This window comes from Lactuca virosa, chromosome 8 (assembly GCF_052849685.1).
Source record: "Lactuca virosa cultivar CGN04683 chromosome 8, Lactuca_virosa_CGN04683_v6, whole genome shotgun sequence".
NCBI classification, from domain to species: domain Eukaryota; kingdom Viridiplantae; phylum Streptophyta; class Magnoliopsida; order Asterales; family Asteraceae; genus Lactuca; species Lactuca virosa.
In genome coordinates, this window is record NC_136433.1 from 49,856,480 (window position 1) to 49,869,246 (window position 12,767).

The 12,767-nt window shown below is 30.8% G+C and overlaps 1 protein-coding gene and 1 long non-coding RNA gene across 27 annotated transcripts; one reads left to right on the top strand and one right to left on the bottom strand.

Annotated features, from left to right (window-relative positions):
• Positions 1–591: 591 nt before the first annotated feature.
• On the top strand, positions 592–10,304 carry LOC145129690 (uncharacterized). Of its 25 annotated transcripts, XR_013717604.1 has the most exons (11): positions 592–1,904; positions 2,054–2,177; positions 2,289–2,340; positions 2,457–2,555; positions 2,648–2,975; positions 3,231–3,283; positions 3,422–3,463; positions 5,974–6,056; positions 7,028–7,092; positions 8,942–8,953; positions 9,932–10,304. XR_013717604.1 is itself a non-coding variant. In XM_079064473.1 (9 exons), the coding sequence occupies exons 5-8, from the start codon at positions 2,885–2,887 to the stop codon at positions 6,014–6,016; spliced, it is 255 nt and encodes an 84-aa protein (XP_078920599.1). In that variant the 5' UTR covers positions 592–1,904; positions 2,054–2,177; positions 2,289–2,340; positions 2,457–2,555; positions 2,648–2,884; the 3' UTR covers positions 6,017–6,056; positions 7,028–7,484. The 25 variants fall into 25 exon arrangements, 7 of the variants coding, with proteins under 7 accessions (XP_078920599.1, XP_078920597.1, XP_078920595.1 ...); XR_013717602.1 differs by having other exon boundaries at positions 5,974–7,092; positions 8,942–9,009; XR_013717601.1 differs by having other exon boundaries at positions 5,974–7,092.
• Positions 6,681–12,224, bottom strand: LOC145129691 (uncharacterized). Of its 2 annotated transcripts, none has more exons than XR_013717620.1 (6): positions 11,434–12,224; positions 9,891–10,150; positions 8,861–8,933; positions 8,668–8,712; positions 7,545–7,589; positions 6,681–6,794 (listed from the first exon to the last, which is right to left on the bottom strand). It is a non-coding gene; the product is annotated as an uncharacterized LOC145129691 (long non-coding RNA). The 2 variants fall into 2 exon arrangements; XR_013717619.1 differs by having other exon boundaries at positions 8,861–8,930; positions 11,434–12,222.
• Positions 12,225–12,767: the final 543 nt, after the last annotated feature.

A 12,767-nucleotide genomic window follows, 5' to 3' on the forward strand; every position in this document is an offset into this window, starting at 1 on the left:
TTCGACTCTACACAATAACTCAAGTATAATAACATAAAGCATATAAAGACTATATTTTTACTTTACTAGCTCTCTATCCTAACATACATGGATATATAATGTAATACATAGTATAGTGAAATAACTCACCTCAAACAATGAAGATATATGTCTTGTTTCCAAATAATTTCCAATGCGATTCCTCGATCTTTTGTTATCAGATGTTGTATTTTTTTCCAAAACTTTCTCACATTCCTTCTAAAATATTTCGTTGGATGATTTTGTATCATTTAATTTGTAATAAGCACTCATATTATTATATATATATTAAAGTTGTGGACAAAAAAAACAGTAAACCTAAGATATTTTTGCCACTTTTGGTCCCTTAAATTACATTTCCGGTCCCTCCATTCCATTTTTGTTTGTGTGTCACTTTGTTAATTTATTATTATTATGGTCCTCTGTCTATGTGTGTAGTTACAGTTTTGGATCGTTTCTTTGAAGGGGTCATATTTTGCCTTTTTGCCATTTTCTATGTACACGTGTTGTTCATTTTTACTGGTCAAAGGTTGGATACGTGTGGATGCCTTGGACACGGGTTATTTTCCTGTGTTTATCCTCCACCGCCTCCTTCTCGATGTTTCCTCCATATACACGTGTATATCACCGCCTGTGTTTTATCGGTTGCAGCTTATCCCCACCGATACATAATTTAGAAGCAGTCTATTTGAATACCCCTTCTCCACTCCGGTCCTTCTCTACTTCTTCCTTCTTTCCTCTTTTTTGTTCAATCGTTTCAGATTTTTGGGATAATATGATGATCGCCTTCAGGCTTTCGATCTACGCCCCCTTCAACCTCTGAATCCACCATCGACTTTGGTAACTGCCATGCCCTTCGGGTTAGTTTAACCTGGGTTAATCCTCCCCCGATCCACCGAATTACGAAAAGGCGACTGTTGTTCCAGTTTCTTCCAGTTTCTTCCGGTCGACTTCTTGGTTTGGGTTTGCAGCTTCCTCCTCACCGCCATCGTCTTTCTTCTTCTATTTTGTTCTACATACCTCCACCTCCTGGAGGAAAAACATACGTTCGATCCCTCTGTATTCTTTGTGTGCCTTTTCTTTCTCCCCCAACTACCCGCTCCTAATTTTCATTTAATGAACAAAATTGGTATTGTCATTAGCTTCTTTTTCTGCTTCCTTTCTCGACTATGTCTGTTTCTCGGTGTCTCTTTCTGTAATAAAGAGAGAGAGAGAGAGAGAGGTAGGTGAGTCGAAGAAGGAGTAATGATACATCTAGGGTTTCCAGATGGAAGATGTGGTGGGCGTTAGAGAAGAACTGAGATGAGGAGAGGCGGTGGGTTATTTGAGGAGAGGCAGCGGAGACATTCAGCCTCCGATTTCCCATTCCGAATTACATAGGAAAAAAACCCAAATTGTTGTCTTCCTCTAACTCAACCACTGCTTTTGCTCCATCTTTATGTTCTCTGAAAGAAAGACGGTCCTATTTCACACCACCACCAACAAACTGTACACCGCCTCTGACGACGACCATCACCGTTTATACCGCCGACCATCATCGGTTTTTGTCCACATCTGGTTCGACGACTAACATGTATTATTTATTTAGTCTTTCCAGTTACGAGCCCTAACATATTTTATTGTGACTACTAATAGTTTTCCTTCCATTTCTATTTTGATTTTATCCATTCATTACAGCTGTTTGTATTCCTATCTACTTAATTTCAAGCCCTTTTCCTCCAAAATTCCAAAATTACCTAATTGAAGGTACAAAATCTAGGATTATATTTTGTTCAAGAAGTTGAAGGCGTTGAATGGCCAGAAAAATCGATTGAAATAGACCTGCGAAATAGGGTTTGAGTTTTAATGAATTTGCTACTGCTTTTCCATTTTGGTTATTCTAACAGGTATTTAGGGCTTATCTACTTTACAATCTAATGCTTTCAATCACTGTTATATGTTTTTAGATTTTATTATGCGATTATAATCTTTTAGTGATCAAATCAAAATGATATGCATTCGTTCTGAGTTTGGCTGCAATTCATGAAATCAACAGGCTATTGGATGTGGAGAGACACTTCACTACAAACCCTTATCCCCAGTCTGTTCACTAGATTCTACAAACCATTACCAAGTGATTTTTTTTCTCCAACAAGAGGCTCAATTGAAAGTTGTTCCAGGTATATGATCAGAATAGACTTTTACTTTGAGTGTTACATGTATGGATTCTGATTTTGAGCTTTATTGCCATAATTTTATACTTTTATGATAATTCTCGACTTGTATTACAGGTTGTGGTCTGGAAAAATACAACTGGCTGATATTCTCTGTATTTCAACACAGGTTCTATTCATCATTCCAAGTTCTATTCACTACATTAGAAGTACAATGTTGCAACCATCATTTGGGGTTGTATGTGTGCCTAATATACTGTACATGGTGACAAATATCTAATGCAGGTCATGTACATTAAGCAAGATTGAAGGGTCAAGAATCAGTGGTTAAAGCATGAAGACCAAGTCAAGGATCTTTTTGATATTGATTTTAAAAATATGAGGGTTAGTTTTATACATTTCTCATTATTTTTCAATTTTTCTCCTATTATTATCCATATTTTTACTTTCTAGCTCTTGACTTGCCCTGTGTACAGCATGCTTTGCTCCAAAATTAGTCAATGTATATAATTAACACTTCATTGAAGCATCCTAATCTCCCTCTAAGCTTCGGCACTTTTAAGATCCTTCAGGTTAAACTTCAAATTCATGTCAGACTTTTCAAGGTCTGTTGAGGAATGAAAATAATTAGTTATATGTGTTGATTAGGTTGCTGATATGTATTATGGAACTGGATTGACTAGGTGTAGAGATGTTTTGAGCTCTGAGTTTGAATGGTGTTTGAATGGTGTTCTGATCTTAACACTACTTTATTTCTAAAGCGGATGATTGATGCCGAGAAGCCTGATTTTATTGCTTTTATAGGTGGATTTTGTTTTCGAGATCATGTTTTAATCACTTATAAATTATGTTTCAGCTTATTCAAAAATATAATATCTTTTAATAATTTAAAACACTAAAATATTTAGATAAAGCACGTAATTTACCTATATTCACAATTGACAATATTACCCTTTCTGATAACAATCACGCACAAAAGGAGTAAATGGACGAATCTTACATTTTTTGTACTTATTGTAATAAGGTTAGTTAAACTCTTTTTATTGGATTTATAAGCAGGGTATAATGTAAGAAACCATATTTATACTAAAGAGGCTGGAGTTTTTGATCTGGTATGTAATAAAAATTTGATCAGTTCTTTCTGTACCTTATTAAGAGTATCTTTCTATTATTTAACCAAAAAAAAGACCTAAAATCAGTTTCCAATTACATTATCTTTGCTCATTATTGTCTTTCTTTGGGCGTTGTAGGTTAATACAGATCGTCTTGAAAAATGGGGTATTACCTACAAGGTACCATTTCCAGTCAGATACTATAGGTAATTTTTACTATTGTTCACCATGATTAGCTTACATGATTTTTTTATATACATACATGATGTGTTGTGTGGCTAGCCTTCTAATTGTTGCATCACCCGTTCATTTTTTTTTTCTTTCCATAAATACCCTTGGATGGAATGGAAGAGAATATTGTAAAACGTATTAAAAATATAACATTGGAAATAAAATGATATTATAAACAAGTTGATGAAAGTATTTGTTGTTCTTTTGGACAAACATATTTTATTTTCAAATTTAGGAAGTGTATATATGTGACCATTATGTTATTTTTTTTCAGTTTCTTATTGAAAAGTTGTAAAAAAAAACTTCACTCTTATTGTATATAACTATGTTCAAGATAACATTAAGATAGACTCAAATATATCCGTTTCTGTTTTGTTTATATCCATTCACTGCTAAAAAAATCATCGTCTTCTTGTTTTTATATTATTATGTTTATAGTTGACAAATTTCTACATTGAATCAAAGGAGAAAGGTATAGTGAAGGCATATATGTCCCTCTCTCTATACCCTTGGTTTTAGATGGTTACCACAACGATAATGAGGATACTTTTTTTTTTTTTTTTTTTTGTTTTTTTTTTGTTTTTTTTTTGTTTTTTTTTTGTTTGACGTGTTGATTATATTAACAAACTATTAGATCATTTGACATCGAAAAGAATTAGAACTTTAGTTTCATTTTAGTCACTTTTTTTATATGGAAATGAGTTGATTATAGTTTATCTATGAATGATAAATGATAATGGGCGAATTTTTTTTGGAAAATTCTAAATTCTTCCTAACCCATGCAAAGCATGGGCTCTTTTCTAGTTTATAGAGAACTACCAATAAATAAGTGTCACGTATTCTTGTACGATTCACTAGTTGATCAACACGTAGTATTTAGATTGGTGAGCAAGCATCCCTAGTTGATCAACGTCCAATTTACTAACAAATTGCATCCATTATCCTTATGGTTCATGAATTATTATTTTTTTATTTACATATTTTTACTTCTCGATTAATTTAAACCAAAATGTTTCTATTCTAACATTGAGCATATAAATTTATTACATTACGATTTCTTATAACCTTAAATATCTTAAACATAGTATAATACATAATATTTATCTTGTCACATTAATATATTATCTTTGATTAAATATATATCAAATATATTTTATAATTACTTATACCTCTTTCGAAGTCTATATTTTATAAGATCTAAATACGACATATTTCTAAATTATAATTATTTTACGACCAATCTAACTTTAATAATCGATAATGGATGTCATAAACTATTTTTTTTATAATATATAATTGATGTCGTAAAATATAACAGGTTAATTGTTTATTGAAAATACGGGTGTTACAATTTCATTTCGTTTGAAGTTGGGCTTTACGTAGTGTTCGAAAGTAGTGTTCGAAAGCGAGGTGATGGCTGAAGTGGTGAGTGGTGTTTTACTTTGGATTTGGTTCTGTCTCTTATTCTATGTATTGTAAATAATTTTTTTTTTGAACGGCAAATACAATTATATACTAAACTACACCTAAATTGTTCCACCTGTGTCCACAGTGGGACTTGAACTTGAACCCTCGACCTCAAGGAGAGGGAGGGCAACACCGCATACCGCTGGGCTAGAAGCCATTTGGTTTACTAACTAATGCTTTAATTGTTTAATGTTGTATGTTCTTTCGAGGTTTATTAAGGTGGGTGTCGTTCGTACCTGTAAGTCGCCACTGTGTAAGGATTGTGGTTTCCTTTGAGGTTGGTGACGCTTCGAGGTCCGCTCTATTTATGAGCATAGACACTCTCAAAGACTCTTATTTTAATGAGGTGTCTTTAGAACTTCTGTTCATACGTAACCCACTTCTTGTATATGTGTTTTCTATTTCAAAATTCCTTCGATTCTTGATCTTATTGATTGAATTGCGATTTTGACTTTTGAAGTTTTTTTAGGGCTTTGGTTGGTTCGTTTTTTTTATTTTGAGAGTGAAGATTTTGTGAGATGAGGAAAGAACGCCCACAGGAGTCGCGGAGTCGCATGGTTGTGAGATTTTCCTTCTAATCATTTTAATGAAGTTCATGTATTTTCCTTTTAGGCTGTGTTTGGCGCGCCACAGCTAGCTGATAAGTTAGCTTATTTTTCAAGCTTTTTTATGTTGTGTTTGGTAAGCTAAAAAGTAGTTTATAAGCTATCTTATAAGCTAGCTTTTTGAAAAGCTACTTAGACTAGCTTTTTAAGAGTTTTTTTAAAATTTTCCAAATACACCCCTTAATTAATTATAGAAACACATACTCCTACATGTCCTTTTATGCAATTTTATATATTTCAGCTAACTTTTCAGCTAGTTTTACCAAACGTTATTTTTTATCAGCTAGCTTTTTATTTAACAACTAGCTTTTCAGCTATCAGCTAACTTTTCAGCTGGTACGCCAAACATAGCCTAATCATTTTAATGAACTTCATGTATTTTTTCAGCTCCTCGAATTCTCCAACAAAGGTAAAAGGCTCTATGGTATGATTTGGGTAAAGATAACACAACTCCTTACATCTTGGAACAGGTGTGTGATTGGATGCCGACTTTTTATCATTTTAAAGTTCCTTATTATACGCTAAATGAATTTAGCATTGAAAAATATATAGATTAACTATAAAAAATAAGCTTTATAAATTATATAATGAGCTACTAGGAACTGTGAATATTTTCCACACTCCCTTTGTTTTCTTCAATATTGTTGACTTATAATTGTAGACAAGTGTTTTGATTGACTATTTGGAATATAGTTTAATGATATGAAACATGTCTGCACTATTACCCTCTATGGACCTTATGATCACTATATACTTATTTAGTGACATTATTAACTGATATTTGTAATCAGGAAGTTTTTTTTTCCGTGTTACAGTTTTAATTACTAAACATAAATGCACCAAAAATAATAATGGGCAATATGTGCAATCTTTAAAAATAGGACTGGATTACATGGAGGTTTTTAAGTTGGCCTTCCATTTTCAGATTGATGTTTGTTGCTCCTCACATCTTACATATTTGTTATTATCTCAACTATTAATATAATCCCCTGATATAATAAATATGTACAATTATGCCATGTGGTATTCTATTAGCCCCCCACCCCCCAATCGATTTATCCCGCCAATAGCATGTAAGTGAATTTCCGATATTGCCCCTGCTTCCTCCAACTTGTATTACATACCGTATTGATTGAAGTAGTTTCCATACTCATTCTTCCATTTCGCCTAAAATAACTCTCCAGCTGAGATTTAGTCAAATCGGATCCCTACAAAACTGAAATCATAAGTTATGCAATTCGTATAACCTTCCAATCTTATCTTGGAAAGTATTAATTTCAAACCTCAAAAAATCCAGATATTTTTAAATGTTGAATGAAATTTCAATTGATTTTCTTACTCATTATCATTATATTGACGGTATAGATATAGATATTTTAAAATCCTTTGCAAAACGCTTTCAAAAAAAGTCTTTACTGTTTTCGAGTTTATTCTTTCTCAGCTAAGAAGATCATAACGCATTCAAAAAAAGTCTTGGATTTTCGTTCAATCCCATTCGATAATCAGGTTAGTTCTTATTTTTTATTGAAGTTTTATCATTGTCTTATATGTATCCAGTATCCGTCTGTGTGTGTGTTTGTGTTGCAGTTAAAACCAACTTCATTCTGTATTTATGAGTGTGTATGTGACTATAACTGTGTGTGAGTGCTATTTAGTCAATATCAGTAAATGGTTTTTTTACAATTTATAAATCAAAGAATAGCATTCTTCTTTAGAAGCGATTTCATGTGACTGTATTTATATGTTTGTGCATTTGTATCGGAATATAAATGTTTTTATTTCACTGTAACTGTGTGTTTGTGCCATTTAGTCGATAGGAGGTATGTCCTTCCCTAAACAATGACAAATGACAATGTAATTCGTTTTGAAAACCTAGGCACACGGTTTCTTTTTTCAAATTTATTTGTACTTATGATGAACATGACATCAGTAAATCAGAAATACAACATATTTCATACCTTTTGGTAACCATATGGACCAAAGCATATGTTGTTATGTGATTTCTGCAAAAAAAACATTCAAGAAAAGAATTGACATAAATGATATGATGTTTGCCATTTAAGTATTGAACAATCAATTTTATTCTCTTTTTATAATTAAGTACAATTTATATTTATCAACTGAAAACAATTATAAATGTGTGTATGTGTGGCCCTTTTCTGGAAAAGACTAAATCTTTCTTTATGGTTATGTAAAATACCGAAAATGACCTTAAACCCCATGGGAAGTTATGTCTTGCATGTTAATCCTTCTTAATTATGTTCCTGATTTTCTGCATTTTAAATTACAAACAATCATATTATCTTTTTTAAGATTGAATACTTTTAATAGCATTAGTAGGATGCTACTGAAAGTCAACTTATTATGTTATATGTGTAATTATTTATTATTTATTAAATGTATAAAAGGACCTGTTCTGTAATACACTCTCCCACAGGGACCATTAAATATAAATTGACATATTTTTTCATTCTCATACATTTACCTTAACAGGGGCAATTTAAGCATATCATTTTTTTTCTTTTAATCTTTAAGTAGGATGCTATTTTCGAAATGATTAAACTGAAACTTGGATGCTATTAAAACCGAAATTATGATACTATATATGTGTGTGTCAATGTGTGTATACCTTTGTAATCAAATTTCACTTATCCTGTATAAGGTTGAATGCTTTGTCATCAAATTTCATTTTTTTTCTTTTAATCTTTAAGTAGGATCCTATTTTCGAAATTAGTAAACTGAAACTGGCATTCTCTTAGCCACCCCCCCCCCCCCCCCCCCCCCCCCCCCAAATCAATTTTCCCTGCTCCTATCATCTAACTGAATTTCCAAAATTGCCCCTGCTTCCAGTGCATTTTCCATCAAAACTTAATGTTGACTTAAAAATGTTAAGATCTTTAATTATCTGCGATATTAATACCATAACATCAGGGATTACATATTCGAATTTGAAATCCATAATATTTTTCAACCCAAATTTCGTCAATACCATTAAAAAGCATTTACCAAAAAAATTCTCATCCATTTATACCATCAAATAAAATCCAATTATACCATCCATTTATGCTGAATCGATTATACCTTCCATTTATTTTGAATTCGAATTTCAGTAATGAATAAGGAATCCTGCAATTAAGGCTAGAAATTAGTTACTCTATGAAGTCAAACATTCAAAAGATAAGCATAATCTCTATAATTTGAATAAATCTACAATGATTTGTTTTCTCTATCTTATTGCTTGGTACAATATAAATACAAATAATCGATTTCTAACCTTCAGTAATTTTTATTTTTTCCTTTGACGCGTCTTTCTTGGGAATCTGATCAACTCTTCGAATACCCTTCTACTTCAAAGTTAAACACATCAGTAAGTTTATGTATTTCACATCTTACATGTCACAATGCAAACAGATTCAGTGTTACGTATGTTCTGTTTTTTTTTTCTCAAATTTCATTTATAACAATTATAGCAATGTACTTTTAAAGCATTTTGCTATAATCTGAATAGTACTTATTCAAATTTTCTTTTGATCAATTAAAAAGGTAGTTTGTGTGTGATACTCTTTTTTTTTTGAAAAAAAACATTTATACCCTTTATAGCAATGTACTTTCAAACAACATTGCTATAATCAGAGTAAATTTCTTATTTCTTCTATCTTAATTGTCACAATGCAATGGATGTTATACAAGCTAAGGTAATTTTGGAACCAATTTTTCATTAATTTGTAGTCCTTTCATAAGGGGCACTTTGGACAAATGAAAACACATTGTTATTTTTTGAAATTAGCTTCTGATTGTCCTAAATGCAAGAAATAACTATGAATTTTTTTTTTGTTTGTTTGCATTAGCATCTTACTTTAATTTGTATTTCTTAGTTCTTTTCATTTTTTTTCTTATTATTAGACACATAGAAGTATATTGATGTAATTATGTATGCTATAACTACGTCTACTTTGAAAAAGCTACCAAATCATAACATTGTACATTTAAAAGTATAATGCTTTATTATAGCTAAAAAGTGAACAAATAAAATGTTTTTTAAATTAGCATCGCACTTTAGTTTTTATTTCTTAATTATTTTCATTTTTTCTTATTTAAGCATTCTACTTTGAATGAATCTGGCATATTTAGTTTCATTTTTGGTAAATAGTATTACACTTTCAATTTTTGTTCATTATAAAAGAAATCTTCAAATAAAACTCAACAATTCTACCATTAGAAAAGAAAAACCTTTTTTCTATGCTCCTTCCTATCAAAATAAATCAAAATATGATACATAGTATAATAATTGAAGTTTGAATTACTTTGTTAATTGCCTTTGTGTATTTGAAAATGATTTCACCAGGATATAGTGCCATCCTATTAAGATCTTCTACACCCTGGACAAGCTACCCTGCAAAAGAAACTACAAGATTGGCTCCATTACCAATTTCCTCCTGTAGTGCTTTTCCTGCCAAAACCAATATTTTTGCTGCAAGATACTGGATCTCAAGCTCATTTACAATAGTTGCAGAATCACTTCTCACAACTAGGTTGTCCAAATTACTGATTATTTTGTTCTGACCTAAAACACAAAGAAAGAGGGTAAATAAGTAAACAAAAGTTATGTTAGTGTAGAAAAACATTGATATTGTAGGTTGGATATGTGGTAATAGCTTAGGCATCTTGACAATCATTTTAAATACACCAATAAAGCCTAAATACTTTCTCTCCTCAAACAGTTGTGTGCAAAATAGCTTTTATTTCTATTTTCCACAATAAGAGCTAATGTGAAAGTTAGTAAGATCATTTAACTTTCTGTTTTGATAAAAAAAATTATTAATAATCGCAAAGTGCAGAAAAACAAGACGGTATGTCAAAGACTTTTCTATAGACGTATAAAAGCTTTATATATTTATGAAATATTTTACTACGGGCGTGTTTGACAAAAGTAGCTGGAAGCGGGTAGCGGTTAGCTGGTAGCGGGAAGCTGTAGCTTTTATTTGTTATATGAATGTTTGGCAAAAGTAGCTGAAAGCTTTTGAAATATATAAAATTACATAAAAAGACAATTAATTAAAAATAAATAAATATATAAATACATTTTTAAGGGTAATTATGGAAATTGATTTCAAAAGCTCATGAACGTTTTGTTAAACACTACATGAAGTAGCTTTTAGAATCGGAGCGTTTTGTTAAAACTAAAAGTTAAACGCTCGTACTCCCAAACGAAGCTTTTTGTTTAAGGTAGAGCGTTTTATCAAAAGCTAAAAGCTAGAAGCTCCCAAACGCTTCCAAAGGCTCCGTGCCAAACACGCCCTACATCTTTTATCGGTACATCATAGCTCACAACATAGATCCGACAAAACCATTTATCTTATATAATATCAACATCCCAAATATTTGTTATGCAAATTTTCCAATTCTCCATTGGCATTTTCATTTTGCTAAATAATTGTTTACTCACCTACAGATAAAGAAATAAAATGAAGTGCAAAATTGATCATCATCAACAGTAACCTGGTACCCTTGAATGCAACATTCAAATAACCAATCTAAAGGGTTAAGAAACCCAATACATTAATACTCACCATGTCCCTTTTTAAAAAGAAATTCACAAGATTATTGCATAATACTTAAATTAAATTGCAATATACTTCGTGAATAGAAAGTGTAACCATGTTTAAATTTCAAACAATATTCCTAAATATTACTAAAAAATCAAAATCCTAACAAGAATAGGACAAGACAACATTAGGTAACTAAATCTCAATAAAAATAACTTTTTATGTAACGTATACACAACTTTGTTATATACTAAAAAATCACAATTTTTTATGTTCACCTTTAGGAATGTAACATTCTCACCTGAGTCTCTCTTCTTCGTATTGACAAGTTTTTCGACTTCAAACTTGTAAGTATCTCCACCTTTCTCTTTTGTTGTGTCACTATAAAGAAGAAGAAGAAGGAACATAATGACGTTGTTTGACTTATTGTCACCAACGACATCATCAGATGGAGAAATGAGGCTTTCTAGGATGAATCATGGCTTCGAGAATTTGATTTGTTAACCTTTGAGCGTTTTATGTCCGAATTATGCACAAATCAACAGATGGATTACCGACGATTCTTTTGACGGGAAGCTTAGATCTAGGGTTCATTATTCCTAACTGGTTGTTGACTCTTTTAGCGGAAAAATCCAGGCTTTGCCCCGAGCAATTTTTTGTGTTTTTTTATGAAAAAATGTAAAAGTTTTGACTGCAATGACCAAATTGTCAAAATGACTAAAAAATTAAAGGGGTTGGAGTTAGCAAGTTTTTAGGAAAGGGACCAAAGTTGTCAATTCCATAAAGTTTTGTGGCCAAACTTTGAATATTAAAAGGTTCCTAAAAAATATAAATTTTTTTATTCCAATTACCAAAAGTGTCAAAATAGCTAAAGAATTACGAGCAAAGTTGACAAAAAAAACATGGAACTATACGATTCCTAACTTTGAAAATTTTTAATATTAAAAAAAAAAAAAAAAAACCAAAAACAGAGGGACGGAATCTGCCAAAGCCACAAAGTATTGTGGCAAAATTGGAAGGTAAAAGAAAATAGACATAATTGCAACATCACCCATAATCAGGACCAGTCAAATTGTTAGGAACTTTACTGTTCCTAACTTTAGACATTTTTAATATATATATATATATATATATATATATATATATATATATATATATATATATATATATTACTTGTATTTACAAAATCTTATAAATGTTTTTTCATCAAAAGTTCGTGAGTGACAAACTCAATTTCAGGTAATCTTCACAACTAAATCATACGAATGGTATGTTTGAGTATTAGGTAAAATTAATTGACATGTTCAAGACGTTTTAATGATCATATATATATATATATATATATATATATATATATATATATATATATCTTATACTATATTATAAAATATATTAGTCATATTTAGAATTTTAAGAGGTATAAGGTACAAAGTTTTTTTGTACAAATCAGTTATACATAAATAATTCATTAATACTAGTCAAATGTTTGAATACTTGAATTAAGAAAAGTAACTAAGAAATTTAATTTTGATCAAAAACAAAATTTTAAAATATTAAATTCTTGTATATAAATTAATTTAAATTTCTTAAATTAAATACTAATATCAATTAATTTACATCAATAATATAAACAGA

Excerpts from the sequence above, each read along its gene's own strand:
- LOC145129690 (XM_079064469.1), top strand. The coding sequence starts at position 2,885 with ATGGTGTTTGAATGGTGTTCTGATCTTAACACTACTTTATTTCTAAAG. Across the intron at positions 2,976-3,230 it reads TGATTTTATTGCTTTTATAG|GGTATAATGTAAGAAACCAT; the intron begins GTGGATTTTGTT and ends ATTTATAAGCAG. Across the intron at positions 3,464-5,973 it reads AATGGGGTATTACCTACAAG|CTCCTCGAATTCTCCAACAA; the intron begins GTACCATTTCCA and ends GTATTTTTTCAG.